This window comes from Melanotaenia boesemani, chromosome 4, assembly GCF_017639745.1.
Source record: "Melanotaenia boesemani isolate fMelBoe1 chromosome 4, fMelBoe1.pri, whole genome shotgun sequence".
Classification (NCBI taxonomy): Eukaryota; Metazoa; Chordata; class Actinopteri; order Atheriniformes; family Melanotaeniidae; genus Melanotaenia; species Melanotaenia boesemani.
The window spans coordinates 11209822-11236954 of record NC_055685.1 but is presented as its reverse complement, the minus strand read 5'-3'; the positions used below and the strand labels follow the sequence as shown (position 1 = coordinate 11236954).

General features: G+C 39.6%; 1 protein-coding gene across 19 annotated transcripts in view; it reads left to right on the top strand.

Moving 5' to 3' along the window:
• The window catches only part of ptprdb (protein tyrosine phosphatase receptor type Db), a 194011-nt gene that overhangs the window by 140682 nt on the left and 26196 nt on the right, over window positions 1-27133 (top strand). For 2 of the 19 annotated variants that reach the window (XM_041982825.1, XM_041982809.1), the window contains exons 9-32: window positions 70-258; window positions 4465-4482; window positions 6268-6378; window positions 7213-7224; window positions 7666-7935; window positions 8599-8708; window positions 9211-9408; window positions 9566-9691; window positions 9777-9924; window positions 10023-10171; window positions 10305-10449; window positions 13415-13608; window positions 14467-14493; window positions 15096-15213; window positions 15472-16059; window positions 16478-16572; window positions 18769-19025; window positions 19890-19983; window positions 20526-20750; window positions 20833-20993; window positions 21867-21878; window positions 22815-22927; window positions 23026-23067; window positions 23578-23675. In XM_041982825.1, the coding sequence (XP_041838759.1) occupies window positions 70-258; window positions 4465-4482; window positions 6268-6378; window positions 7213-7224; window positions 7666-7935; window positions 8599-8708; window positions 9211-9408; window positions 9566-9691; window positions 9777-9924; window positions 10023-10171; window positions 10305-10449; window positions 13415-13608; window positions 14467-14493; window positions 15096-15213; window positions 15472-16059; window positions 16478-16572; window positions 18769-19025; window positions 19890-19983; window positions 20526-20750; window positions 20833-20993; window positions 21867-21878; window positions 22815-22927; window positions 23026-23067; window positions 23578-23675 (3500 nt within the window). Of the gene's footprint in view, window positions 1-69; window positions 259-1431; window positions 1441-4464; window positions 4483-6267; window positions 6379-7212; window positions 7225-7665; window positions 7936-8598; window positions 8709-9210; window positions 9409-9565; window positions 9692-9776; window positions 9925-10022; window positions 10184-10304; window positions 10450-12014; window positions 12318-13414; window positions 13609-14466; window positions 14494-15095; window positions 15214-15471; window positions 16060-16477; window positions 16573-18768; window positions 19026-19889; window positions 19984-20525; window positions 20751-20832; window positions 20994-21866; window positions 21879-22814; window positions 22928-23025; window positions 23068-23577; window positions 23676-27133 lie in introns of all 19 variants that reach the window. The other 17 variants (XM_041982826.1, XM_041982811.1, XM_041982824.1 and 14 more) reach the window with 15 other exon arrangements.

Below are 27133 nucleotides of genomic sequence, written 5' to 3'. Positions count from 1 at the left end.
CAGACGAGTTTGGGACCTGCTGCCTGGTGATATAAGGTTAAAAAATGTACCTGTGTTTTGTTCATCCAGAGGACCAGCTACCCCCAGGGTTTCCCACCATTGACATGGGTCCCCAGCTAAAAGTGGTAGAGCGTTCTCGGACCGCCACCATGCTCTGCGCTGCGAGCGGCAACCCTGACCCAGAAATTACCTGGTTCAAGGATTTCCTGCCGGTCAACACGTCCAATAACAACGGACGAATCAAGCAGCTCCGCTCAGGTAACCCATGCTTTTATCTCTTTATTCTTCTCATACCCTCCTTTTCCCAGCTTTTATTTCTCTCCCATAAGGTTTTTCCCTCCTAATAGGCTTTTATCCCCCCTTTCTCTCCCACTGAAACCCATTTTTTTATGATCCACTCCTGCAAAGTCTTTTTTGTTATTACCCTTGTTTACCCCTTTTTCTTATTGCTCTTCCTCCCTCCTCCTGCCGTGGTGGTGGTCTCTGGCTGTAATTTTCAGCTGTCTTTCTCTGCTGCTGCTGTATTATGAGTTGGCTGTGTATGGGCGCCAACCCCTCTAAGCTCCTCAAGGCCTTTTAAAGTGAACACCTAACTTTTCTCCAGACTCTCTGAGGACTTCCTGAGCAAATCACCATCACAAAAAGAAAGAAAAAAATCATAAGCAAAGCATATTGTTATATATTTCTGACAATCATGAGTACACCACACACCTAAAGTCAAAACTCGATAAAATTCTTCACCATCAATGGAAACTGTAAAGCCGGGTGATGGTGGTTTGTGCTTAAGGAATTGCCTCTTGAGCGTAGCTCACTGCTGTGACTAAACACTCAAATAACATTTTGTTTTTCCTCATTTCTTGGAAAGTGTGTTTTGTATGGATGTGAAATTAACTTCCTAAGAGTGTATTAATGTTTTTTGAGGAAATACAATAACAGAATGTGCCAAATTAATTTCAGTAGCCACAGTAGTGTGATAAATCCCATTTTTTCACAAAGTCCCCTCCTTCCTATGTGCCCCCTCTGCTTCCAGGGACTTTCTAGACCTAGAACCCATTTTCTTGTGATGTGTTGCCCAATTCCCCTGCTTTTGTCCTCATTTTATTTTTATAATCATAATAATAATTACTATTATTAGCATTATCTTAGCTTAGTGCCCCACTCAGGTTCAGTTTTATTAACTTACCATGTAAAAATAAATTGTTACAATAAAGTGTTAAATATTTTATATGTTAGCCTCATTTATTTACATATCTTGATTACAAAACTGTTGACTTTTATGATTAAGTAGAAAGTTCTGTGTAGTGAAGTTCTGTGGAGTTCCAGTGTTGTTTAAGGTGTTTCTACTAAGTCAACACATCTGTGTAACCAGTGGTCCGATTATAATGCCATGTCTGTGCTGTTCTTTTCTCTCTGTATCTTTTTTAACCACAGAGTCCTTTGGTAAGTGCTTCTGATCTGAGGCCCACACCTTCACTGTCCACTCTTCTATTTACTGCTCACTAATGTTGCTACTCTTGCTGCTGCTGCTCACTTACACACATTGCAGCGTTATTAAAATGCATGGCATGCATTTTTCTAACAGTCACACACAATGATATAACACCCAGACGTACACACACTCAAACACATAGACCAACAAAAATATGCACAACTGCCTTCATATTGTTCTGGTATAGATAATGTAAACAGGATATTAATGTGCACACACACACAAGGACATGCACATATATATATATATACATATCCCACCTATAGGTAGCTAACCTCACCCTCACCTGTGCACCTGCAGCTTTTCCACACCCGCAGAATAATAACTCCCCTCCTCACACTCACCTATTTACTTTTCCACTCATTCACTTATTCAATTATTCTCTCCCTCTCTCACTCACCCTGTCATTCACTCACTCACTTAATCTCTCCACCCTGTTGTATAGAGTTACCGGTCAATAAGCCATCAGCCATCAGCTCCAGATAGCAGTTAGGTTTTCCTACTGGTGCAGCCAGAGTGGGACTTGATCGATGGCTTCCTGGTTTCAAACTACCAGACGCTGACTGTACAGTGTAGCATGTGTAGACGACTAAACCTGTTTACCAGACAGTGTAGCAAAGCAGAAGTGGTCTGCTCGTAGATGTAGGGCTTGTATAAAGGTTTAATAAAGCTTAGCTTTATTTTAGCTTTTTTTTTTTTTTTTTTTTGCAATTTAGAAAAAAAAGAAGAAAAAATCCACCCTGCAGTGCTCCTCTGTCATTTCCAGTTCTGGTTACAATTGCTTAAATCTGGCCATGACACCATCTGTTATCTTCTTGTGTTTTTTTATAATCACAACACAGCATTGAAAAGCTTTTGCCATTCAGCTGATGCAGACATTTTAAAATATGGTGAACACAAAGTCTGTTGTTGGTGCAACATCAAGTGCAGATCCCAAACATGGAGGCAACTCACCTCTGTGGAAGTTTGCTCACAAATAAAGCCTGCTGGTAATTCACTGATCAATATTTTCCTAAAAAAAAAAAACATTTTGTTGAACCTGTAGGACAGGCATCCTCAATCCTGGTCCTCTAGGGCCAGTGTCATGCAGGATTTAGAAGTTTCTCTGCTGCAACACACCTGATTCAGACGCAGACCTGTGCAGAGCTTTATGTCAGCCTCTGCACAAATCTGCTTATTACCCAGCAGGGCTAAGGATCCCTGTTGTAGGAGCTTCTATGTCTCCTTCATATACTTTTATAGTCAAAAGGTTTGTAGGGACCACCTCCTCATACCTTCTGCTATTTTCATTTTTGGATCAGAACTGTTAAAAGCATAACTGCATAATTTTCTGACCTTCAGATTCTGTGCGTCTGACTTGTTTTGATGGCACACAGTCCTTCATTAAGCGAGTCCCCAGTGCTGCCGTTGCCCTGCAGCGTCACGAAGCTGAGAAACCGCCCTTCACAAATTTCTTTTCCAGCCTGAGGCATCATGTAACAGCTGTGTTTTACTTTATGGCACCGCATTATATGCCAGTAACTGACTGTTTTGAACATGCACCATGGTCGATTCAGCAAAGAAACACAAGAGAACATTATTGGAGGAAGAAAGGAAAAGAGAGAGGGAAAGTGACAGAGTAAGAAATAAGACAAGAGTTAACATCAATCTGACTTTTACAAACTGGAGAGAACTCAGAGAAGAGACAGGAAGCAAGATGGAAGCCAAATAAGCCTTCAGTAGGGCACATCTACATCAATACTGCTGCTTTAATTCTGATCTGATGCATGAATTATTTTTACTTCTACAGACATTTACACTTATACTTTACTTTATCTTTAATATTATCTGAAGTATAGGTGCCCACTGTAGTGGACACTATGCATCAAAGGCTTTTCTTCTTGGGTTTTAACTAATAGCTGACAAGTATAGTCTTGTACAAGACTGCTTACAAAAGAAAAGTCAAATAGACCAAAGAAGTATTTAAAGTGTTTTCAAACAAAGATTTAGGCTGATTATAATAAATCTTGAGTGTTTGCTTTCTGAAGAGACCAAGAGCAAACATTTACTCCATTTGCGAAAATGGCGTAAAAAACGGATAAGTTAATTTACTTTAGGGGATGCCATGAATAGGCACAATTTCTACTATATGGGGGTTTTATGTATAAATGAACACATAAATCATGGGTGATCATTGTAGCTGTCTGCTTTGAGCCAAATTGATCATTTAATTCTCATAAGTTTCTGGTTTCAGTATCTGATCTTGATTGTCATTGTTGGGTAGGATTTCCTTCTTCTCTCCCGTCTTACAACAGTGTGTCAGAGGCGCTGTAGGAAATATAATTTGGAATGGTCACAGAGCTAATTTAATAAATCCCTACAAGCTTGCATGCGTTACATAAACCTGAACAGAACATAACATGGTGAAAAGTATGCCCATTGTCACATCTAACATTTCTGGAGACAGCAATAGAAGATCAAGAATGCGTAGCTGTTTAAAAGCATTGAAGAGTGGATTTTTTTTTATTTATTTTTTTTACTTATATATAATAATACATTTTTACACGGTGCAAATAGCAGTATTAGACATATTAGACATGTTTTTGATCCATGTGAAGGACAAGAACAGTTTTAGACTCAGGGCATATACTTACAGTCTACCAAGCGCTCAGAGATTATTTCCTACACCTAGAGCTACATCTGCCCTGCTGCAAGTCAATAAAGCCAAATCAATAACCCATCTCCTTATAACTCTGTCACTGTCTGTCATTCTATCTAAGATCTGTTTTTCTCTTCTCAGGCTTATTCTGTCTTCCTTCTCTTCATCTTGCTCTCTAAGGATCTATATTTTGAGTCTTTTCTTTCTAATTTGATTCTTCTCCTCTCCAAGTTACCTCCCCCCAGTCCCTCCCTCCCTTACCCCCGTCTCCTCCTGTGGTACTAACATTTTCTTCTTCTTCTCCTTCTCTAATCTCGTGCATTCATTGCCCACTCAGGTGGCACGCCCATACGAGGTAAGACCGCTGGGAGGACCAACATGACACAGTGGCCTGAATCTTTTTCAACGCCTGGTTCCTGCTTGTCTATTAGCAGATCTGAATAGAAGTTCCCGGTGGGTCTATCAATATGGGGTTTGAGGCTCTACCGTATTGGTAAGACTCATCCAGCTGCTTCAGATCTGCAGTAGGCTCAAGAGAAGGAACTGGAGTTGAGCAAGCAATTCATTATACTATGACTACCACCTACTCTCTTCTCATCTTTCATCCTCTTGTCATTCTTATATTTTTCCATCTCAGCCTCAGCATTCACTCTGTAACACCGTTGCTTCCTCCCTCACCATACTGTGATCACTCTTTCATTTCCATCCGTTTACAGTCATTTAACCTTTTACATCTAATTTGTTCCTGATGTAAAGCATGGTGTGTTTATAACTTGGGTTTTTTTTATTTGTTGCTTAGTTTGAGGTGTTTTTCTCTCTCTTTTTTATTTTGGTGCTCTAATTTCTTTCTTTTTTTTATTCCTTTTTTGTTTGTCTGGGTGTTTTTTTTTCAGTTTTTTGTTCTTTTGTTTTGTTTTGTGTGTTTTTTTTTTTTGTTGTTGTTTGGTTTGTTTGTTTTTTTGGACGGTCTGGTCTTGACCCAAGCTTGACCCGGCCTCTCCCTCTACCTTCTCTATATTTGCCCAATCAAATGTCCCAGTTTTGTTTTCCCTCCCAGCTGTTATTCGCTCCGCCTGAATACTCCAGATGGCGAAGACTCAGACACACAACATTAGCGTACCGACACTCACAAATAAATCCACCAACCTGCACACTCACATACATACACACACATACACATGAACATGTGTTCATGTTTTTTTGGTTTTCTTTTTTGTTTTTGTGTTTTTTTTAACCATCACTTTCTCTTTTCTCCTCCATTAACAATAAAAAGCCCCAAACAACCACTTTTTTGATAAAGTTTTTCTGGGCGCTTTTTTTGCCTTGCCACACCATATTTAAAGAAGCTCTGGTTGACCCTTTTTTTGACAGTTTTTCTGTTTTCAGGGAGCGAGAAAGCGTCGGCCCCTTCCCAAGGCTTTCCGTATGTCGTTCTTTTTTTGTTTTTTTGTTTTTTTTTTTCTCTCTTTTCTTTTTAATCTGTTGGCCTTGATGGAGTTCGACTGATGTTTTTACTTCCTTACTGGGTGTGTTTTTAAACTGACATCACACTCCTGATCCCATTGGTGGATCCGTAAGGGTTGGGGATATCTTATTGCCATGACAATATCTTTGTCACCTTTTGTCCTTGATATAACCGCATCTCAATTTGCAGCAAAGATTCGTTTTCTATTTTTTTTTTCTGTTTTTTTTTTTTTCTTTTTTTCTTTGTTTTTTTTTTTAAGTATTGTAATTGTGACTGGATTCCTCCATATTTTTTTGCTTGGTTTATGTGTTTCTGCATGAAGACAACATTCTCTGATTTTTAAAGGTTTTTGTTTTCTTCTCATTTCTAAATCAGGAAGTCGACCCTTGTTTTGGGCTGATTCCTACCAGCAGTGGTAGAAACTTGCTCGTGGCTCTCTTTATAGCCCTGTGCTCCTCAAAGTTCACTTTATATTTGCTTAAAACTCCCCTCAGACTCATTTATGTTTCTGAAATTTTCACCATCTGTATATTGATGTATGTGACTGCTTTATCAAATGACTTGACGTCTACCACTCCTGTGTGATTGCCCCCTTTTTCTATCTCTTTATCTATCTGTGTGACTCTCTCCTCTTCCTGTCTTCTACTCTTTCTCTCCTTCGCTTCATTCATCCAGGTGCCCTCCAGATAGAGATGAGTGAGGAGTCAGACCAGGGGAAATATGAGTGTGTTGCCACCAACAGTGATGGGACACGCTATTCCACCCCGGCTAACCTCTATGTCAGAGGTAAGAGGAAACAAACAAACATGTGAGATTCGAAGAAAATTCTAAAGCATCTGTTAATGGAGGATGCAGTCCTCAAAAAGTGCTTTTTAAGATTATCTATATAATATTAGAGGAACATGATTCCATTAAACCTGCAGTACTTGATGTTCCTTTAGCTTTACAGTCATAAAACAGGATAGTTTTGGACTCATTCTTCTCTCCAGCCATTTATCTTTCCACCCTGACTTCTTAGCCTTTAGACCTTTTCAAATCATTGTCTGGTAAAATTTTGTTTCTCCCTAAATCTGACAGGTGTATCACCTCCTAAGGTGTTATCTCCTTCCCTCTTTCATTCACACATTCACATCCAAATGTTTGAATCAGACTCTTTTTTTAAAAAAAAAAATCCTAGAGTTTTTTTTTGTTTGTTTTGGTGTCTGCCCACCTCCCTTGAACAAAACTTGGCATCATACCTCTGAACATACAAACGAAGCACAACTAGCAGCATTGTTATACTCTATGTGTGTATATAACACATAACAGACAAAGAGGACAGTCAGTGATGTGTGTCTAACAGGGCATGCAAGGCCAGTAAAATGTTGCAGAGCTGCTCAGTGACTGTTTGACAGGCGGTCTGTGGAGACAGCTGGCATTGGAGGCTGCTTAAACTTAACGACTTTTCTCCAGCATCAGCCCTCCACTGTATGGCTTTTATTCTTGTCTCTCCCTGTTTCTTTCTCTTTCTCCTTTGTCTAACTTGTTTTCTCTCCCCATCTTTCTGATATTTCCCATTCTCTTTGCTTTTTCTCTCCTTCTTCCTCCTCCCACCGTGCTTTGCCCTGCCTCCTGCTGCAGAGTTGCGAGAAGGTTGGTATAATAACTGTGTGGCTCCTTTTACGTCTCTACCAAGTCTTTTCTTTTATTCATCATCCATTTGCATTTGTGTCTTGGTTGTTTTACATCTGTTTTTTTTTAGATTTAAACCTGCTTGAATGATTTATGTCTTTAAAAATAATCTGTATGCGAGTCTTCCCTGTGTGCGCATGTCTGTTCGCTGTGACTTTTTTTAACATCTTTTGTGCTTCAGTTCATGAAATATTTAATGGTGCACAATTTAAAATGGCATTAATAAAATATTTCGATATTACATGCACCAGAGTGATGATGTACCAGACTGTGTGTTTGCTTGCGGTTTCATATAAAAGCTGTAAAACTTCATCTCACAGGTCATCCTGCAGTAAATAAAAACTGTTTTCCACCTTCCTGGGCAATATTGAATTTCTAATCAACCCTCTCCTCTCGGTCCAGTTCGTCGTGTGCCCCCTCGCTTCTCCATCCCCCCATCCGACAGCGAAATCATGCCAGGCGGAAACGTCAACATCACCTGTGTGGCGGTTGGCTCGCCCATGCCGTACGTGAAGTGGATGCTGGGAGCAGAGGACCTGACGCCTGAGGATGACATGCCCATCGGTCGAAACGTGCTGGAACTGACTGACGTGCGCCAGTCCAACAACTACACCTGCGTCGCCATGTCGACGCTGGGTGTGATCGAAGCAATGGCGCAGATTATTGTAAAAGGTAGGTTCTCTTATTTAGAGAATATGAAGAAAAGACTGTTTTAGCTTTGCAACATTTTGTGACTTATTCATAACTGAGGTGGGTTTTTAAAAGGACATCTGAGAATTGTTTTTTCTCTCTAAAATGATCATTTTTATCACAAAGTGAAGAAAAAAGAAAGGGAAGTGATGCAAATGACTTTTGAGACTGCTTGGTTTTAAATGTAAAAAGAAACATTTTTAATGTATTAATATGTGGAAGTTTTATTTTAGATATTCCAATATTCAGAAGCAAAAGCAAATTACAAACAAATTTGAAACTGTTATATGAAATCTTAATAAAGAAGAAAACTTCTTAAAATAGTTGCTGCTCTTCATGTCTGCTATCTTCTAATAACAGAATAATTTTTTTTTCCCTGCCTTTTCAAAACGGTCAAAAGAAAATCTCCCATTTTAGTCTGTTACTGTTGATAGTTTTTAATTTGGATTTAATATGTGGGAAGTTAAATTTATCTTTGAAGCAACAGATAAGTTTCAAAAAGGACTTTAAAACTGATTTTTCTCATAGTTATCTGTATTTTCACTCATTGTGTGGAGATTCGGATTCATGTCTGTTCCCTTTTCCTTTTTCTCAGCTTGTAACTGGATGATGGATGAGATTTCCTTCTCTTTTTCTCCCCCTCAGCTCTGCCAAAGGCTCCTGGCATCCCTGTAGTTACAGAAAGAACTGCAACAAGCATAACTCTCACCTGGGACTCAGGAAATCCTGAACCTGTCTCCTATTATGTCATACAGGTGTGTGGAACAGATGAATAACCACATACACATTTTACACACTTCCTACTGCACACACACCTTTTTTTTTTACACATATAACTGAAAGTAGCCAAAGCACTAGAGTTTATGTCAGTATAAACTGATATTAACAGACTTAGTCACTAAGTAGGGCCGTAAAAGAAGAGGGCCTGCTGTCTCTCCTGATGGTGATAATATCTCTCAGTCTGCTTAAATGAAATCTGGTGTTTTGTGACTGCTATCTGCCCAGAAGGAGCCATAACATAAAATGTAGTAATGAAACATGAACTGCTTAAAGAGCGCAGACTAAATGCTTAATTTACAATAAGGCAGATACCAAGATTCACATTTCATTCTGTGTATTTTGGCCTGAGTTTCAGATAATGCAGTGTCTGTTTGCTTATAAGGAGAGGTGTACATATTCCTCAGTTTAAAGTTTAATGCTGATTTAAATCAGTACATGCTTCTTCTTTCTTCCCTCGTCATCTCCCACTTCCTCCAGCATCGTGCCAAAGGCTCAGAGGACCCCTACAAAGAGATCGATGGCATAGCCACAACGCGCTACAGCGTGGGCGGCCTCAGCCCGTACTCACATTATGACTTTCGGGTGGCAGCTGTCAACACCATCGGCCAGGGCCCCTCCAGCGACGTGGTGGAGGCTCGCACAGCAGAGCAGGCCCCCTCCTCACCTCCCCGGCAGGTTCGGGATGAAACCTCAATTTGACATAGCTGTCTGAAGTTTAAGCAGTGATAAAAAAATCTGGCTTTGGTTTATGGAGTTTAGATTGGTCATGTTTAATTTTAAGTCTCTTGTTTTAAGTGTGTTAAATTGCTGAAGTTCATCCTTTTTTCTGCAGGTCATTGGTCGGATGCTGAGCGCCACAACAGCAATGATACACTGGGATGAGCCAGAGGAACCTAATGGTCAGGTGGTTGGTTACAGAGTTTACTACACCTCTGACAACACACTCCCAGTCAACCAGGTGTGTATATTTATAAATATGGAATCCCTTAATTTTTTTATTACATGTTACTTACATTAATTAATTATGAAACTGTGGTGTTTAGTGGGAGAAGCAGATGGTGCGCAGCTCCAACTTCATCACCATCCAGGATTTGACTCCTAACAAGACCTATTACATCCGAGTGCTGGCATTCACCTCTGTAGGAGACGGACCCCTCTCCCAGGACCTGCGAATCATAGCCAAGACTGGAGGTATAACTTAAAGTTGTTTAATGTATATGTGCAAGAGTGTTGCTTGAAACTGTTTGTACTTATAAAAAAAAAAATCCCGTTCTTCTTCATTTCTGTAGTTCCATCCCAGCCTTTAGACTTTAAGGGTGAAGCCAAGTCTGAGACCAGTATCCTCTTGTCTTGGATGGCCCCCTCAACCCAAGGTGGCCCAGACAGCCAAATCACAGGCTATGAACTGGTTTACCGAAGGGTGGATGACACAGAGGAGGTAAGGATGGAGGTAGGAATTTACACGGGTAGTTGGACATGTGATAACAAAGTAAAAGGTAGATAAATGAAGGGATGGGTAGAGAGAAGATGACCTGATCTGAGTGGTATCTCCTGTCTTTGCATCTCTTCAGAAGAAAGTGAGCTTTGAACCCACCACCTCCTACTTGCTCAAGAACCTGAAGCCCTTTTCAACCTACAACTTCCAGCTGGCAGCCAAGAGTAAAAATGGAATTGGGGCGTATACCAATGAAGTGTCCATAGACACGCCACAGACACGTAGGTCTACCTGCTCACACAGCAGTGTGAAGAGGGTGTTTGTGTGTTAGTGTGTGTGAGTGTTTGAGTGAAGCAGGTTTCAGTTTTGACAATGCATGTATTGAAATCCAAAGAAATACTAAACCTTAAATACATTTTATGTCAAAATCTGAACATCAGGCATGGATATTTATTAGAGGCTTTTTGTTGCATTGTCAAAAAAAGGCCATCAGCACCCTAGCTGACCTCAGGATGGATAGCTGAACAAATATCTGATTCAGGTATTAAAGATATCTAGAACTTCTTCAGACTTTGTATTTCACAAATACACAAATGAGCCGCAACATTAAAACCACCTGCATAATGTGAACTGTTGGTCCCCCTCATGTTGCCAGACCAATGCTCAGTGGGATGAAAATGTAGCGGCTACCATGTAAACAGCCAATTCTCATTACCTTAACCCAAATAAGGTCATATTTGAAGTAAGCAATAAGAGGAAATCTGCTGTTTGGACTCAAATTTTAGCCTTGTATACACTCTCCTGCTTTTCAGTTTATGACTCATTTTGTTTATTTAGGACTTGTTATAGATTTGGTTGCTTATTTTTATCAAATGATCTGGCAACAGAGGCTACAGCAAAGCTCAGTGAAAATAATAAAGGTTGGAAGACTAAAGAAGAAATATTTTTAGGCTGAAAGAGAAACCCAGACTGAGCTTGTTCATTTTGAGGGACAGCAATAACTAAAACTTTGGATTTGTCCAAACATTGCTTCTGTATAGAAGGAAGTAATATGGTTATTTGGCGTGTGCTCTGTAACATGTCAGCAAGAATGGATTGTAGTAAAATTCTTTGTGCAACTAATGTTTAAAACTATTATCCAGTAAATGCTTTATTTAGATTAGGTTAGTAGTTGAAATACTGTTATGCATGTACACATTGTCCACAGTTTCTGTCCAACTAACAAGTCAGGAACCAGGGGTTTTGAGCAGAACTGGTGGTTTTAATGTGGCTGGTTGGTGTGTAGTGCCAAGAATTTCAAAAGCAATTGACAGCAACAGTTTATTTGTTGGCTACCAATCTGAGGTCTTTAAGAGATTCGGCCAAAACAAGGTAAGAGGTCAGCGGTTTGCACGTAGACATGAGAACTCCAACATGGATCACAGAGGCCTCAGTAGGCTATGAGGACAAGTAAGTTATGGACAGGTATCTTTGTGTATATAATTCTAGTCAGTGTTTTTGTCCTGCATTTCTTTTAAATCATTCACTTGTTTTCATTAACATCGATCAAACATCGATACCAAGCAGATGTGACACCCATCATTCGATATCTTTGTTTGGCCATCTTGGTTTCTAGTCACAGGGTCATTTTTCGTACACAAGATCTTCTGTTCTCCAGTGTTTTGTTTTCATTTTATGTTTCTTTGTCTTTTGTTCTCTGTTTGTCATCTGCTCAACTTCGTCCCCATTCTTTCATGGCACACCTCATTTCCTCACCTCTCCACCCATTATTAACAACTTACACACACAACCAAATAACATTTACCCAAACAACCCTACTTGTGCCTCCTTAAAACTGGACAATCAGTTCCTTCAGCACCTCCCCAGGACATCACATGCACCAGTCCCAGTTCCACCGGCATCCTGGTAAGTTGGGCTCCACCTCCCCAGGAGTTTCAGAATGGCGTCATAACAGGATACTCCATCCAGTACTCCACAACAGAGGGCAACAAAACTTCTAAAAGAGTTGATGGAATTTCTCCGGAAAGTTCTCCGTATCTTCTGGAAAACCTAGAGAAATGGACTGAGTATGGGATAACAGTGTTGGCACGCACGGAAGCTGGAGACGGACCAGAAAGTTTACAGCTGCTTATCCGCACTGAGGAAGATGGTATGTTCCAAAAACCCTCGCCCGAAAAAACTAAAGCCTCTATTAAAATGGTCCGGCCCACTAACAATGGCAGCCTCACTAACATAGCATTAACAAGCTCAAAGCACTAACAGCTAGCTTGTTCCACTGGCTAGTAAAGTCATTTTGTCTTCCCCATAAGCTTCACTATAAACTGATGATGCTCCGTCAGACTCTCCAAACTTTTAAACCCCTGCCTATTTTCCTTTATAACCACCAGAATCCTCCACTACCTGGAAATTTTTTCCTACTCTTTCCTCGTGACTGCTTTCACTTGTCAACAGCAACCCCTGTTTCCTCCAGCAGCCATTTTTAACCAGCATTTTTTCATTTTTCTTCAAAAGCCCTTGCTTTTTTAAGAAAAGATTTGGTTTAAATTTTTCTAATGATAGCAATATTATCCACTTACAATACTAAGAGGAGCTTTATTTCAGTCTTTACTCAACCCTGCTGTTCTTGCTGACCATCCATCTTTCCAAATCCTTTCCAATTTTTTTTTTTTACAAATATTTGGATTTTCATTGTCTAAATTTATTTGGGATATTTTAATCTACTTAGGGTAGTTTGTATTATTTTTAGTTGTATTTTTGTATCCCACCACTCTTTCAACTGCTTGTGGCTGGAGGATTTGCTCCTTTCTGTATTTTTTCTTCTTTTTGGTAGAAATGTATTTTTTGGCAGTACAAGAGAGGTTCTTTCTTGATAACAGTATTTTCTCTCTGACTGCCTGCCACTGTTTATCTGCCCCTGGCAACAAATCCTCTGCTATCTGCCATTCTTATCTTTCTCTACATTTGCCTTCTCTACTCCACTGCTTTTTTCCTCCATTTTTCCCCCTCAAGCACTTTCATTTTTAACTATTTTGACTTTTTCCTAGACATCAGAGCAGTCTAAGACTTTTTGGATTGTTGAATTTTTTGCATTTTTTTCAGCATTGGGGTATTTTTTTATTTTTACGTTTTTTATCTGCCCACTTATTTTTGAGTAGACAAAAGTTCACTAAAGTGAAAGCCTTTACTTGAGAGTTTAAAGTGCCCATCATCTGTGACCCTTGACCTGTATCCCAAATGCATTTTTAGTTCCAAGTGGTCCTCCTCGAGGGGTTGAGGCAGAGACTGTGAACGCCTCGGCCGTTAGGGTGAAATGGCGAGCACCGGCAATCCAACTGCAGCACGGTCAGGTCCGAGGCTACCAAATCCATTATGTGAGGATGAACTATGGAGAACTTCAGGGTCAGCCCTTCATCAAAGACATCCTCATTGATGACTCACAGGTAACAATAACACTGTAACTTTAACTTTGTGGGAAACTAATCAAAGTCTAAAACATCCTTTAAACAACCTTCAGCACCATTTTTAAGCTGTTGTTTTAAAGATTTAAAGCCTATCAAGAAATGAGTTCCACCCACACCACCTCTCCAAGAATCAAAAAGAAATTCATTTTTAATCAGTTTAAAAGTGTGTTTAATTTCACTAGCCTGTCAGTACCTTATGTACTGTTCTCCCTCCAGTCACTTTATTATACTTAGTAACTTTAATGTAATGCACTTTTTTTCCCACAAAACACCCTTTTCAGTAATTTACAGGTAATTTTTAATCGATTAGATTTAGATTATTTAATTTCAACATCAGTAGCTTACTACAGTGTGCATCGAATGAGTCATGCTACCCACCTAGCTAATGAGTGACACTATGCTACTCCAAAAGATTAAAAAAAATAATAATATATATATATATGCCTTTCTTTAAAGAAAGAAATTTAGCTAACATGGCTAGCATGTAGCTTGTAGCTCATGGTGAACTTGGGAATGTTTTTCATCATTTTCCTCTCAGATTATCTGAATGCAGTTTAAGCCTTAAGAACAAAGCAAATTTCTGTAGTCTACTTTCTAAAACAACTTTAAAAACTAAATTAAATAGATGATAAATAGATGATGGTATTCATATTATTGGTCATTAGTTTTCATGGTGATTAGTTAACCATTAGTCATCCAAGCCGGTTCATTACTGCTTATCATTCTAACTACCATTCATGTGGTAATAAGAGATGTGACCTGATGCCACCAATGAAAGCTTTTTTAAAATTTTGTGTTTCTCTCATTTTTTTTCATCTGGACCACTTCATCTTTCAGTGGGAACGTGGTGACTCAACAGAATATGTGAGTAAACCTTTTCTTTCTTTCTTTTTCTTTTTTTTTTTTGCTTGCTTGTGATAATATCAAAGCATAAAAAAGTGCATGAGTCATACTTATGAGATTGCAGCTGTAAAATGTGGACTAGAGCAAGAGGTTTCCACTCAGCCCAAGGTCCCGTTTCTCTATTATATGTTCTTGATCCTGTAAAAATGCAGATTAATGTGAATATGAGTCATTTGTGAGCATCACAATTTATGTGATTTCACTGGAGGCCAAGAAATGAAGGAAAAATGTTCCTTGTTTTGATGGAGACAAATCTTGCAGAGTTTAGTGTGTTGTGGTGAAATTATATTTTGAATTGAGTGATGATTTCAGCCTTTTGTAATTTAATGAAGTTGAATAGAACTCGTGTGTTGAGGAGATGCTGGGAAATGAAAATGCCAGTACACATTTACCAAAAGCAGCAGCAATTTAAGCTAAACATGTTTTCAGAACTTCAGAAACACAAACTGAGCTTTTGGTCACTGCTGCTGTATTATGTACACTTTTAATCGCATTAACTTTAAGAACTAAATTGCTTTGAGGGTTTTTTTTTGTAGCTGAGTGTACCTTTTGTTGCTCTGCAGGAGGTGGTGCTGGGAGACCTGAAAGCAGACACTTCCTATTCTGTGTCAGTAGCAGCTTACACAGCTAAAGGTGATGGTGCTCGCAGCAAACCTGTAACTGTGTGCACCGCCCTGCCTTGTAAGTATGCCTACACAAGTGGATGCAAAATTTAAAAAGCACATACAGCACATAGACAGTAATTGGTAATAACGTTTAGCATAATTAATGATCATTAGAGGCCATTAAATAATTAAGTTAGTCATCAGTCACTGTCAGACCTAGCTGTGCCTGTAAGAGGCAAGTCATTTGGTGCCACATAAATCACATTTTGCAAATAACATGATTTGTAACTTTTAATAATCTGTTCATCATTCTCCTGCTTTTTCCTGTTTACAGTACCTGAGAAACCCAAACTGATGGTCACTGCCACTGAATCAGGCACGGCCCTGCTCCAGTGGTATCCTACTCCCAACCCCCCCACCCCACTCCTGGGGTACCGCCTCACCTTCGGCCGCATTGACGTCCTTCCCTTTACTGTGGTGGAGTTCCCCACTAAGGAAAGCCGCTACACTGCTCAGGATATCCATAAGGGAGCTAACTATGTGTTCAGACTTTCTGCCCGTAACAAAATGGGCTATGGAGAAGAGGCTGTAAAGGAGGTGACTACTCCAGAAGATGCCCCAAGTGGATACCCAGAAAATGTTATTTCAGAGGAGGCTTCTGCCAACTCGCTCCGGCTGGCGTGGAAATCAGTCCCGCTAATTGAGCAAAATGGGAAAATTGTGAAGTACTCGGTGCTATACAAGGATATAAACAGTCGAGGAAATGCCTCAGAGGTTGTAGTGCCCGCTCCTGGGTCGAGTGTTTTGTTGGAGGGTCTGAGTGCCGATACTGTGTATGATGTCAGGGTGTGTGCGTTCACAGCTGTCGGGGGTGGGCCGTACAGCCCTGGTGTCCAGTTTAGAACGCAGCGGCTAGACCAAGGTAGGATCACACTCACATTCTTAACAATCCATCTTCATTGCTCTGGATGCAGACACTCTTCTTAACAGCACATTTAAAGAATAACTGCGCAAACAATTTCCCACATGCACACAAGCACAAACACACAACATCTGGTGACTGCATCCTAAGTGTCCTTTTTCATTGTCTTGTCACTGTAGCCTTAAACTCAACATCCTTTTCTAAAATCAAGGTAAGAGTCGAGGGTTTTGGGCAAGTATCTCAGTCCAGTCACACAGTCTGTTGTTGAGAACTAATACCTAGCTTAAGACCGGTACTAGAGATTGAAATACAGGTAAGGCTGCCACGCATCATCCAGCAGGGGAAAAAACTGAGCCTGTAGAAAAATATTCATCTTTTTTCTTTTATCTTTGTTTTATCCTTTCTCCACGCGCTGTAGTTTTTGCCACCAACTTTAGAGTAAAGGCCGCCATGAAGAACTCTGTTCTGCTCTCTTGGGAGATCCGGGACAAGAACCCATCCCAGCCGTTCACAGTAAGTGCAGCTCTGTTGTACTTCATTTAAACAAATTAGTAGCTGTAGTGGCCAGCTTTCAGATCATATATTTTCTGCAAACAAAAGGAGGTCCTAAATAAAAGCCTGGGATAATGAAGGGGGAAGATACGTTGTCAGCACAGTTTCTCACCAGACTGTGTAAAAGCTGTGTTTATGTTGCTTAAACCATTGTAGTTTTACAATTACAGGCAAGATTGCTTAAAACAAACAGGAACAAAAGCCAAAATTAGGCTGAGTGAAAATGAATGCAACCTGCATCTTACAACAAGTCAGTACATTTCTGAACATGCTTATAGCTCACTTAGACCACTTAACTGAACTACTCTCCCTGTCCCATTAAACAACAGGAGAGAAATGGATTTATTGACTGAATAAAGGTCCAAGAATATGACCTGAGCCAAGTTTGAGTTACTGTTGAACATAAACCTGCAGAAGCTCCCAACCAAACTATCTGGATGTGTTAACCTTTTAAACCTTTTTAAAATCTTAACTTGTTCAGTGTGATATAGTCAAAGTCAAGTCAAAGTCAGCTTTAATGTCAATTCTGAAGCATGTACAGGACAGAGAATTGAAATTACGGTTTATGTATTTATATACATATGATGTCAGTAGAAAGTTTTACAACGCCCATTTTTTTTTGTATTCAAGCAGTTTAAGGTCTCATTGGATTCTGAAAAAACTACATAAAAAAAAAATAAATGAAGTTATAAAAGAACTCATGAAATCTGTTTATTAACCTGAACGTATTCTGAATTCTGAACTTTTGACCCATCAAAGTAGTCACCTTTGGCAGCTGAAAAAACTTTTTTTACAAAAATGGGTTTGTGGGCCACCCATCATGCAAGCTGGTAACTCAGAAATTTTTCTTCTTATTTTGTTGTGACTTTGAGTCTATCAGACCTCATTCTGTCAGTTTCCCCAGTTTCTGAGTGCCTTTGCATCCAAAGAAGGAGACAATACTCAGTGACACCTTGACTTGGTAGTTTTTCTATAGGAAAGGCCGACACTCTTAAGCGTTATGGTGATCTGTCTCTCTTCCATTGTCCGTTGCCTTTTTCTACACTACTATTCAAATAACCAGTCATCAGCTTTGCTCCGGACCCAGACGGACGGTGAGGAGTGTTGTGCGATGAGCCGCAGCAACGTCTGAAACGCAAACAGAACACGAGTTATAATAAACCTGAAAGTACTCAGTGTCATATGCTTAACACAAACAGTAGAATACCGTCTGAAATGTTTAGTCATACGACACGCATACAGTCGTTGCATGTTTAATAATTTAAACTTACACGTCGTCTCCTTTGTCTGCGGCGCTGTGCTTTCCTTTGTTCCTCCATGAAACGGAAAAATATCGCCTGCCACTGCATTCTTCCTCTTCTGACTCTCTCTGTGTGTATTTCCAGCCTCGACATCACTCTTTGAATGTGCATTCCCAGCCTCGACTTTAGACGCCTGATTTCATCCTCCATCAGTAACATCCCAGTGAGGCAGAGCATGAAAACGGCGATCCCTTCGTTGTCCATATTGATGGTGTTGTGCTCTCGTTATTTTTCATGGGTTTAGTTTTGTTGTTGTGTGGCGAAGAAGTCACACGTCACTGTCGCAGAAGATTGCCTCATATTGGTCCCGCTACCGCCCCCAACTCATGTGCGACTGCAACACGAAACAGTTCCCCTGGGGAAGGGCCGTTCATAGAACTAGGGCAGTTATTAGAACTGCGTTCTTAGAACTTCTCTGGCTGAATGCGCCTAATGTTCCCAAGGTTATGGTACCACAATGTCTTCCTGCAGTACTTTTATGCATAGGGGCTGTAAGTTGAAGAAAAGTTTAAGTACCTTTAGTGATTGATAGCATCAACTTTAAAGACTACATTAACCTCCATTGCTGCAAAACAGCTTGCTAACACACGTTTTGTTCCCTGAACTTTTTTTTACTCTATTTCTGAAATGTGCATTATTTTTCAGCGTTGGGAAACTTTAACCTCTGGCAGTTCACCACTTACCTTTGTACCATTTCAAGCTACCACAGGACTTTTACTACTTGAAGATCAATTGAAAAAAATGGTCGTTCTAAATTTTTGACTGGTTGAAATTGAGTTTGCTTAAATATAGATATAAATATTAAAGAAATGGTTTGTTATTGTTGTTTAACTTTGAATCTGTACTGTGTTCTTAGATCCTGTATGGAAAGGGCCGGTCTGTGGAAGTAGATGGCAAGCAGACTCAGAAGCTCATCACTGGCTTGGATCCAGACACCCAGTATTCTTTTTTGCTCACTAACCGAGCCAACAGCGCCGGTGGCCTGCAGCACCGTGTCACTGCCACAACAGCTCCAGACATCCTGAAAACCAAACCTGTTGTCGTGGGAAAGACCAATGCCGACGGCATGGTGACTGTGCAGCTGCCAACTGTACAAACCACAGCCAAAGTCAGGTAATGATGAGTCGAGACATTTCAAATAGAAAATCAAATCACTATGACTCAAGTAATAATGCAAAGGACATTATTAAAACAATAGCTTCCGATTCTGAGGAAAAACCTTTTAGTTTTCTACCAAAAGTTGGATGGTAATACAAATACCACTCTTGTGTTTACATGGAAGCTATAGCTGTGAATCAGCTAGCTTAGCTTAGCTTAGCTTAGCTTAGCAGGAAACACTTGGCATTTGGTTTTTGGTCATCTTCCTAACACATGCTCTTCCTGTTAGTGACTTTGACCTGCTGACCAACTTTAGGAGGAGCACTAATGATAATCTTAAACTAAACTAATCTAGTGGACTAGAATTTCTTAGACTTCATGGTTGTTTTTGTCTTAACTTTGAAATATGGGAGTTCCTAATCATGAAGGTTGACACAGGTGAATCCATAACGTCTGGTAAACACAGGTACTATTTAACAAGACGCCACTGGCAATAGCTTGCTTATCCTCATAAAAAGATTTGTTTATGAAATGTTTTTGTTTGAGTTGTCATAAATTTGCTAAAGTGTTTGACTGCCGTGTGGTGGGCATTATGGAAAATGGAAATACTACACATTTTCAAGAAAATCTTTAACGCCAGTGAAATGCTCACAACAATAACATGATTCACTGGAAAATTGTGAATTAATGGAGATTTTTCACTTTTATGTGAGTCCTTGTATTTCCTGTTGTAACATTCAGATGTGGTAATGCCCATAGATTCATATATACCATAAAGAAGCAAGTAGTATAAATATTTTCTTCTATGAGTATGTTTGGAAAAAAAAGGAAGATGAGCATATTCCAACATTTGAACATTCAGTGTGTGCTGTGTTTTAGGGGTTACTATGTGGTGGTGGCGCCGCTGAAGAGGCAGAGAGGAGGCAAGTTCCTGAATCCCTGGGAGCATCCAGATCAAATGAATCTGGATGAGGTGAGAACTGAATAATGATGCCAACAAGCAGATTTGGTCATTTTGTTGTGAAAGTGAATAAGTATTATAGAAAGCAGAGTCAGGCACTATTTACTAACTCCAGTTTCTGACTTACTTTAAAGACATCATTGTCTCATTATGCTGTTTTGAAAGCATATTCAAGTGTATTAGATTATACTCTTTTAATGGCGTTTACTGTATCAGTGGATAATAGTGGCAGCCATTCAGCTGATGATGACATTTTTGCAGTTGAGATATTGCCCTATTCAGCCTGGTATTCGTTTACTGATAAGGGTTTTTACGTTACTTAAATTGCTGAAACTTTCCCCACATTTTTCAAGGAGTAATGTTACAGTTACATATACTATAGTAAAGAAATTCAGTTTCCAAATTGCACAGATGCTGCACTCTGTTTAAATGTGGTACATCTTAGATGAAAGTTAACCGCCAGCTGTGGCCGGATGTTTCTCTCAACATCAGACCACAGCTTTCCCCTTTTTCCATTTAACCATCTGACCGTCTTATGCTTTCCATTCTTCCAGCTCCTTAAAGAGATCAACAGGACCAGTGTCAGTCGTGCCCTGCGCATCCGCAGACAGGCTGGCCAATCAGATCCCAAGGCCTACGTCACAGCTCAGTTTAAGACCCTTCCCTTGGAGTTTACGTTAGGTGATGGCCGAAACTATGGTGATTTCCGCAACCGTCCTCTGCAGAATGGGCAGGAGTATGTCTTCTTTGTCCTCGCACTGCTGGACCTCTCTGAAAATGTAACTATGGACACTGCTCTCCCCTATGAAATCCTTCAACCAGCTTATTTTACAGTGTCATTAAACATTCAATTTCTTGCAGACGATGTTTGCAACAAGCCCTTATTCTGATCCGGTGACCTCGTCAGATGTGGATCCTCAGCCGATAGTTGATGAGGAGGAGGGGCTGTTGTGGGTGGTGGGGCCTGTGCTGGCTGTAATATTCATTGTCTGCATCGTCATCGCAATTCTTCTATTTAAGAGGTAAGAACAGCATGATGGAGGTAGAAGTGAAGTGAAAGTGAAAGCAGTCCAATACAGCATTTGGTTAGTGAAAGACAATAAAAAAGGAATCAAATTTGCGAACTGGATTAATAATTTTGTGTTCTAATACTTTAAACTTCTTGCTAAATCCCCCGAAAATCTGTTTATCTCACCATATATTTATCATGCTTCTGTACTGCTGTGGGGTAAACAGCTATCATCTCAGTCTGTTTATTTATTCTATTATTTATAGTTTAGTTTAGCTCACATATCTGTCATAGAAATTCCAGTATTTATTTTATCCTGTAATCTGTATGTCAGCCTATGATGCACAGGGAGAGGCATTAGCTTACATAAGAGATAGGGTAAGATAACATTATCAGCCATTAGCATTATTCATGATTATCATCTGCTCCTCTGGCTAAAGGTTTGTTAATGCACATAAATAATTGCTGTGACAGATGTGGCATAGCAAAATTATTAACCTTGATGGTAATAATCTGATGTTCGTAATCACCCATGGAGATCTTCAGCTATTAACGTCTCACTTGTGGCTAAGATGATGCTTAAGCTATAATTCCACTATGTTATTAGGTGCTGCAGTGTATGGCTTAGTGATGTGTGTGTTTGTGCACTGTGTAAAAAAGTCATCATTTTTGTTTTGTTTTTATTTTTTATATTTACATCTACTGTTCATCTCCATGTCCACAGGAGGCACTACTTTGCATAGCTGACATCATAATAAGACACTGATTAGTTTAAACGTGGGAGAAAATGAGGACTGTTTTGTGTCCCTGATGTCCTTTGATCGGACACTAATGTTATTCATCCTTGTCTGTCCTTTTATCTGCTCGTCTCCCTGTTTGGATCCAGCAAACCTGACAGGTAAACAAGCACTACCTATTACCATTTCCTCTGGCCTGTAGGCATATTTTTCTAGAAGAGCTTCGACAAGAAATACTTTGGAAATAAAATGTGCATAAGAGTCAGGATTTTGCTTGTGTTGCTTTTCATAACTAAATATTAACCTTGAATGTGCTGGATGAATTGTGCAAGTTCAATTTATTCAGTGCACTGGTTAAAAATAGAAGAGATGTGATTATTTATAGATAGCTGCACTTTATGGGTTTGTTCACTTTAACTAGAAGCAATGGAAATGCAAGGTGAGGTGTTACTTTTAACTTTTGGCAGTGAGGAAAAGCAGAAACTATGTGAGAAAATGAGCCATTCATTTCTAAAAAGCTGGAAAACTAGACAATCAAACCTGTGGAAAGATTTTCAAAGAGAAACTGTAGATTTGTTTGATTTGTTCCATTTATTGCAACACAAATCTAAAACTTTGAAAGTAAGCATTAATCATTCTGAGCACCCACTGGCTATTATGCCATGGCTTTTTCTTTGGGGGCAACGGCTATTATTTCTGGGCTTCTGGTGCAACCATCATGGAGATCTGGATAACAGAAATCGGTTCCAAGACGTCTGGTTCCATCCAGTCATTGTTTAAATGAAGCTAATAAAAAAAGTTCAAATCGCTGTCAGACAAGAGCTGGTGGTTTTGGGATTGTATTTCAGACTTCTGCTCTCCACATAATGCTTACTTGCATGTAACCAAAGCCCGCTCCAATATAAGCGGTCCATTATTCTGGGGATAAAAAAAAAAAAACCAGAGAGCTGGTTTACATCAGAAATCTCGTCAATTGTCTTTAAATGCAGCAGATTCATACGTAGATACAAGGTTGAGCCTAAAATGTGCAGCCTCACTTTGATGCAAGGTGTGTTTACGTGCATTGTGTTTAGGTAGATTGTGTTTTTTGGTTACAGGAAAAGGGCTGAGGCTGAGGGAAGGAAGGGCAGTTTCCCCTGCAGCAAAGCCATGTCCTCTCACCACCCCACTGATCCCGTGGAGCTGCGCAGAATCAACTTCCAAACTCCAGGTAGATTAAAGGGAACCACATAGCTGCACAAATCACCATCATGTAGTCAGTACTGATCCTGCCGATGAGGTTAACTGTGATGTCATTTCCCTTTTCAGCCTACCGTGTATCAGTGTACCGCGGTTATCGCCGTTTGTCAAGTTAGTTGGTCTCAATCCACAATAGATTTCTTTCTCTCTGCTGACATTTTTTTGCTTTTATTCTTTCTTCCTTTCTTTCCTCTCATTTCAATTCTAACCTTCCATCCCATGTAGGATGAAGCAGCTTGAATTGACAACATTTCACCAATACTTACTCGCAGAAAAGAAAATCATGCTGAATTTTTAACTGCCTGTGCCATCGACTTCTTTTTCTTTTTTTTTTTTCCTTCACCAGCAGTGTTCATATGCTCTGAGGATGTGTTATTATGCCTCAGTAACTTTCTCAACATGCACATTGTTCTCTCAGTCTGTCTGGAGAGAAAGCAGTCACTTAACTAAGAAAATATAAAGAAAAGAAACACTTCCATTTGCTTCCTGCACTGACCATGGAGCGATAACTAAACAACACCTCCTTAGAGAGTCCCAGCTCTTAACATTTTCCTCCTAAGGAGTTCACTTGTACAATACCTGTGTCAAAACAGCCTCTTCTTCTATTCTTGTGCTGTGCAGGTATGGCCAGTCACCCGCCGGTCCCCATTTCTGAGCTGGCAGATCACATCGAGCGCCTCAAGGCAAACGACAATCTCAAGTTCTCTCAAGAGTATGAGGTATGAATACTGATTATCTGCCCAGTCCCTTAGGTGGGAAATCCATCTGGTCTTGTTGCAGTTGCACATATTTATCCTTGATGTTTCACTCTTCAATTAAACTGACCTCTGCATTTGATTTGTTATCTTAGAACAACAAAAGATAAAACACATTTTCCTCTCTCTGCTGTTTTGTTGTTAACCATACATGTAAAAAAGAGGAGCTTAAATTGCAAGTTCAAGAGAGCAAAGAGAGTTCGTTTCCATCCAAATGGTTATCGAGCGCTCATTTGTACGCTCTGGTGCAGAACGAGAAAGTAGAAATAAAGAGGCACAAAGATACAGGGAACAAATATGTGAAATTTAAGAGATGAAAAAATACCCTTCTTGATTAGTTTCCTTAAATTTGCAGCAGAGTTAATGTGGAGTAATAATGGCATCAGCTTGGAGATAACAGTGTGTCAGAAATGTGGCTTTAAAATGAGAAAGAAAAAAAAAGCAGACCGATCAGCAGAAATATTTCCTATTCTAGCTTCTTTTCTTTCTTTTTTTTAGCAGCTAAACCCAGCATTACAATGAGCTCCACAGAGAGCTATTAAAGGAGTAAAAATGTTTTCTTTTGCTTGCAAAAAAAAAAAGGAAAAGACCAAAGGGCCTCTGGGTGAAGAAGGAGACACAAGGCTTTTAATTGGCTACCACAACAGAGAGACAGATTGTGGATTGTGTGTGACAGATGTATAGAGGAAGAGGACGCATTACGCAAAAAGTATAAAAACAGAGCCGAGGGTGTTTTACTGTTTTACGGGGGGGAAAGTGTTGGGAGAAAGGACGAGACAGCGAGGGAGAAGCTGTGTGTGATTGTGGCGAGAGCTGGAACGGCTCTGTTGGGCCTCGCATTCCCTCTGCATGACTGTGTGCTTTGTTCGGTGCTGAGCCCTCAATGAAGGAACAAGAGAGATGGATGGAAGAGAGACTGAAGGGAGAGTGGGAGGCCAGAAATGATTGCGGTGTGATAATCAGGCACACATGATGTTGGCAGTGTGGAGAAAAGAACTCCTCAACTCCCTCATACACATACATGCATTTATCCAGCACCACTCCTGTCCATTTTCCCCACAACCAAACCATAATTATGTGTTGTAAAATATTCAAAATTGCTAAATTGCTCTGGCTTTCCCCTCTTTGTCCCTCTCCATTGACAGCCCAGTAATGACCTCATGTCTGCCTCTCCCTGCTAGCTGCAAGAGTTACACTGTAATTACCCTCCAGGAACTTAATGGTCTAACATAACTATCCTCTCTATACCAGTGGAATTTAATGGGCTTTGTATCATCTTTGTCTGGTAGCTAGCTTCTCTGGAAAGTCTTTCTTGAAAAAGGACACCATAAGTACCCATGTTCACGTCTAGTATCAGCAGCACATCTGTAATCTTTCATTTGTAGTTGGTGTTGTAAAATTAGGGTTTGCTCAGATTCTTTGAACTGTGAAAATCTTCCCTTTCTAAGAGCCAGTTGTCCGTGTTCATTTGGGCAATTTTTAGTGGCAACCTGTCACAAGAAATCTTCAGCTCCATCAGTATTGGAAGAGTGGTACTACTTTTGTATGGTAATATAAATCTCTGTTATTTTTTTCCCAAATATTTTCTTTTTTTTCCCCCCCTGAATTCTGTTTTGTTATGAGACCTGATTTTTTTCCAGGGGAATGTGGCTGTTCATGTGGTGCATGCATTAAATTCAGTTCAGTAGGAAAATATCTTTATTATAATATTTCTGTTTTGTTTTGGGATTTTTTTCTTTTTATTTGGCTATAGAGGCTTTTATTTTATGGTTACTTGACAGGAAAGGAGGGTCAGCAAAAGAAAGGGGTGACATGCAGCAAAGGGCACTAGGCTGAGATTCAAACCTGGGCCGGCTGCGTCGCGGATCTGTAACGTCTATATTTGAACAGGCTGCTCAACCAGCTGTCCTTGTTTGTCAGCCGGTATATTCTCATCCTGATGCTTCACAAGAAACAGATGCAGCTTAGTAGTTTTTTTCTAGATCGATGTTGCATTGAGTTTTTTTTAATTTCTTGGACAATTTCAGGGTTTCTGTTGGCCTTGTAGTCTTTGCTGAACTTCATGGGGGAGACTTGAGCAGCTGCATTCAACTCTCATCCAGCTTTTCTTGATCATGTGGCTCAGGCAGGGTGAAAAACTCTTAAACTGGTGGGAAAAACAGATCAGCAACTATTACACGTTTTATAATTAATTCTGGTTTTATTGTCAAATTTTATGTTTCCATCTGGGTTTTCCGCATCATGAAAATCATCAGGTCCAACCTTTGAATTTTTCTTTCTAGGAGCTGTTTTGGTATAATCTTTGAAAACTGTTTGGAAAAAGAAGCTTTGTAGGTTACAAGATAAACCGCCTGTCTTAAGTAGGAATCCACGCTGTCATCCAGAGTGTAATGGTACTCAGATTACATCCATCAAGTGGCAAAAAGACACTTGACATAAACATCTTTCACACTGAAAAAATAAGCTATTATAATATGAGTAAAAATACACTTAAAGTGAGATAATTACACGTAGTAAGATTTCCTGAAATAACAAAAATTATCTAGATTTTAGACGAGTGAGAAACATCTTAAAACAAGATGTGAAACACTTCAAGTCCCTTATTAGGTGGAAAAACCCTCAAAACTAGCCTGTTAATGCTTTGCAGTGTTGTTTCTTTCTCACTTTGACATAAAATATCTCAAAACAAGAGCAACTAAATTGTGCACCACCGTGCTATCAGTTCTTTAATTCTTGTTTAGTTCCCTTGTTTTTGGATATTTTCTCAAAGTAAGAAAAAACTACACTGAAAAGAAGAATTAAGGTTGTTTTTACTCAATTAAGGACTTGGAATGAATCTTCCTACCTTGTCCTTCCAAGTCCCACTTTTTTAAAGATATTTTTCACTGTCTAGATTTTTCTTTTCCTGGAAATCTTACCAGGTGTTTTTTTTACACACTTTCATAACTATCTTTGCCAAGTTTATCACTCAAAACAAGTTAAAAATTACTTTTTGGCTGAATATAAGATTGTAAGACTTGGTTAGATAGACTGTTTTTGCAGTCTGGTCACAACTGAACATGTCAGTGTCATGTGAGACTTTCCCTCTTGGTGTATTTCCAAAACATCTTGAGATGGTTGTCTGAATAGGTCTGTGTTTGTAACGTACATTATTACTTTCAATATAGGAGTAGTATGAACTGCTGTAGTGGTGTCCTGGAAAAATGTTTCTCTTCCAAGGTTTTATTTCCAGTAATTAGCTGCAGCCTTTAGTTATATTTTAATCAGCATCTGAACCAAATGAAAAAAGGAAAAGTCTTTGTAGAGCTGAAGCCTCTGCTCTCTGTGAACATGTTTTCTTATAGTTTATAACAGATTTACTGTTGCTGTGGTGCAATTATACCCTAATGAATATAACAGACAGTTCAATAAGCTTCAACATG